A 2,199-nucleotide genomic window follows, 5' to 3' on the forward strand; every position below is an offset into this window, starting at 1 on the left:
CGCCTACCATGTCCAACGGCCATTGTCACCATGTCAACGACGCTAAGCAAAGACGTACGACGCCGCGAGGAGACACGAGCGCAACGAGGCCAGAGAGCGGCGACGCGCCAGCAGCGGACGTCGATTCGACCACGAGCATGGGCGACGACTTGGGCACGGCCGGCGGCGACGGCAGCAACAGATCGTTTTCCTCCCAGTCGGACTCGGGGCTCGAGTCGATGATGTACCCGGTGGGTCTCAAGGTTTTCGCCAAGTAGGACGCCTTGCGACGGCGGGCGCGAGTGCGCGGTGTCCAGTGTGGCACGTGCGGCTTGCGCCAGCGAAGGATCTCCGTGAGGCATAGGCTCACGAGATAGCTCAGGCCGAGCACGACGAGGACGACGCAAAGGGTTGGCTCCGTGGTGTCCTACGCCTCGTGGCTCATACAATGCTCCGCATACGAAAGGCGCACCGCTCCGTAGAGGACGAGGCTGGCGACGTACAGCAGCGCGGCGAGGTAAAAGCCCACGTCGCGCGAGAACCGGATTGGGTCCACCGTCTGGTGCGTCTCGGCCGCCAGATTCGCCGTCGCCACCGTGACTACCAGATGTGTTTCGAACGGCAGAAGTGCTTGATGAGTATTACCTGTGGTCGTGAGAAGGCAACTGCCGAGGACGAGCACAAGGCCCGTCGCCGGCGCGCCCTGCGAGACGGCCACGACGACAAGCAGGACGTCGGGCAGTGCGTTGTGCCAGCTCAAAAGGGTCACGCCGGCCACGTCGGCGGGCAGCCCGATGTCCGTGACGAGCCCCTACTTGTGTGTTGGTATATTCTGTGGAAATACATCCCACGACTACCTGTAGCGTGGCGCCGACAAAGTTGGTGACCGTCGACGTCACAAGGTACACGAGCAACCCAAAGGAGACGCACGCGACGAGAGTCGCCGCGCCCGGCATGTCGGCCACGTATCTCCACGCAGCGACGTAGCCCGCATCGTTGAGACCGCCCTCCATCTTCAATCGTCGCTGGAGGAGGACGGGATGTGTGACCTTTCTGTCGTACCGTGCCCGTTTCGCGCCTGCGATCTTTCAGATCAACTCAAGTTCAAGTTGAGCGCCACTTGTCTCGCCAGGGACAATGCAGTAGCTTCCACTGGTACTATTACTACACACACTACTGTACCGGTAGCTCTGGCCCCGAGCTGTGGCCCTGGCCCTGGCTGCAACATTAATTCGCTTGCGTCCATCCCAGTACACTGTACGAGTACAGTGTTTCGGACACGTCGCTGTAATCTCCATTCAACCACCACTGCAATGTACCGGCACTCCATTTTTGCTTCGAAAAGGCTTGCCGTCTCGCAAGGAAGGGTTCACCGGTATTACGAGCGAAGGATTCTGTTTTGCTGGACGTCTGGGAGAGGCGGTGGGATCGCCGCGTGGCGCCGGCAAGCGAACGCTTGGATGTGTAATGCTGGCCCTCGAGGCCGAGTGTTCCGACTTCAGAGAGACTACACGGGGTGAGAAAAACGCCATGGTGGTCAAAGACACGCCGAAAGGCCCTCGGTTTAGCAACGTATCTGATGTAAAAGTGGGGAAGAGCGAACGTTCGATGGACAAGAGGTTGCTAAAGCGAGGGAGCTGCTGGGAGAGGCAGAAACGGCCTCGTGGCGCATAATAAAATAAAAAACGTTTGAATCCTCGGCGGATCTGCGACGTGGACAGTTGAAAACATTTAAATAAAAAGGGTCGGATAAAAAAAGAATTCCCAACCGCCAAATTACATTTTTCTTTTTCACAACAAGACAGACAATGCAGCAGGAAGGCGAGTCGACCACGCTCTGCGCCAACGGCTGTGGCTTCTTTGGCAGCGCGGCCTCGGGCAACATGTGCTCGGTGTGCTGGAAGAAGACCATGTCGGCGCGCCAGCTCGAGACGGCCAACTACACGTCGCCAGTGGTGGCCGCGCCCGCGCCTGTCGCGGCGCCCGAGGTCGTGGCCGCGCCGGCTGTCGCCGCTCAAGACGCCGCACCCGAAGACAAGAAGGACGAGCCTGTCGTGCAAAAGAACAAGAGCCGCTGCTGGGACTGCAAGAAGAAGGTGGGCCTCACGGGCATCGAGTGCCGGTGCGGCTATGTCTACTGCTCCAACCACCGGTTTGCGGACCAGCACAAGTGCTCGTTTGACTACAAGGCCGCCGACCGCGCCGAATTGGCCAAGCGCA

At 59.7% G+C, this 2,199-nt stretch overlaps 2 protein-coding genes across 2 annotated transcripts; one reads left to right on the plus strand and one right to left on the minus strand.

The window, feature by feature from the left end:
• Window positions 1-406: 406 nt before the first annotated feature.
• Window positions 407-1,074, minus strand: SPRG_16791 (hypothetical protein; the record flags this gene model as incomplete). Its single annotated transcript, XM_012356099.1, has 3 exons — window positions 837-1,074; window positions 625-790; window positions 407-579 (listed from the first exon to the last, which is right to left on the minus strand). The coding sequence occupies exons 1-3, from the start codon at window positions 990-992 to the stop codon at window positions 407-409; spliced, it is 495 nt and encodes a 164-aa protein (XP_012211489.1). The 5' UTR covers window positions 993-1,074.
• Window positions 1,075-1,787: 713 nt separating this feature from the next.
• On the plus strand, window positions 1,788-2,149 carry SPRG_16792 (hypothetical protein; the record flags this gene model as incomplete). Its single annotated transcript, XM_012356100.1, has 1 exon — window positions 1,788-2,149. A coding segment is annotated over one exon (362 nt), but the record flags the coding sequence as incomplete, so codon positions are not given.
• Window positions 2,150-2,199: the final 50 nt, after the last annotated feature.

This window comes from Saprolegnia parasitica, assembly GCF_000151545.1.
Source record: "Saprolegnia parasitica CBS 223.65 unplaced genomic scaffold supercont2.375, whole genome shotgun sequence".
In the NCBI taxonomy this organism is placed as follows: Eukaryota; Oomycota; class Saprolegniomycetes; order Saprolegniales; family Saprolegniaceae; genus Saprolegnia; species Saprolegnia parasitica.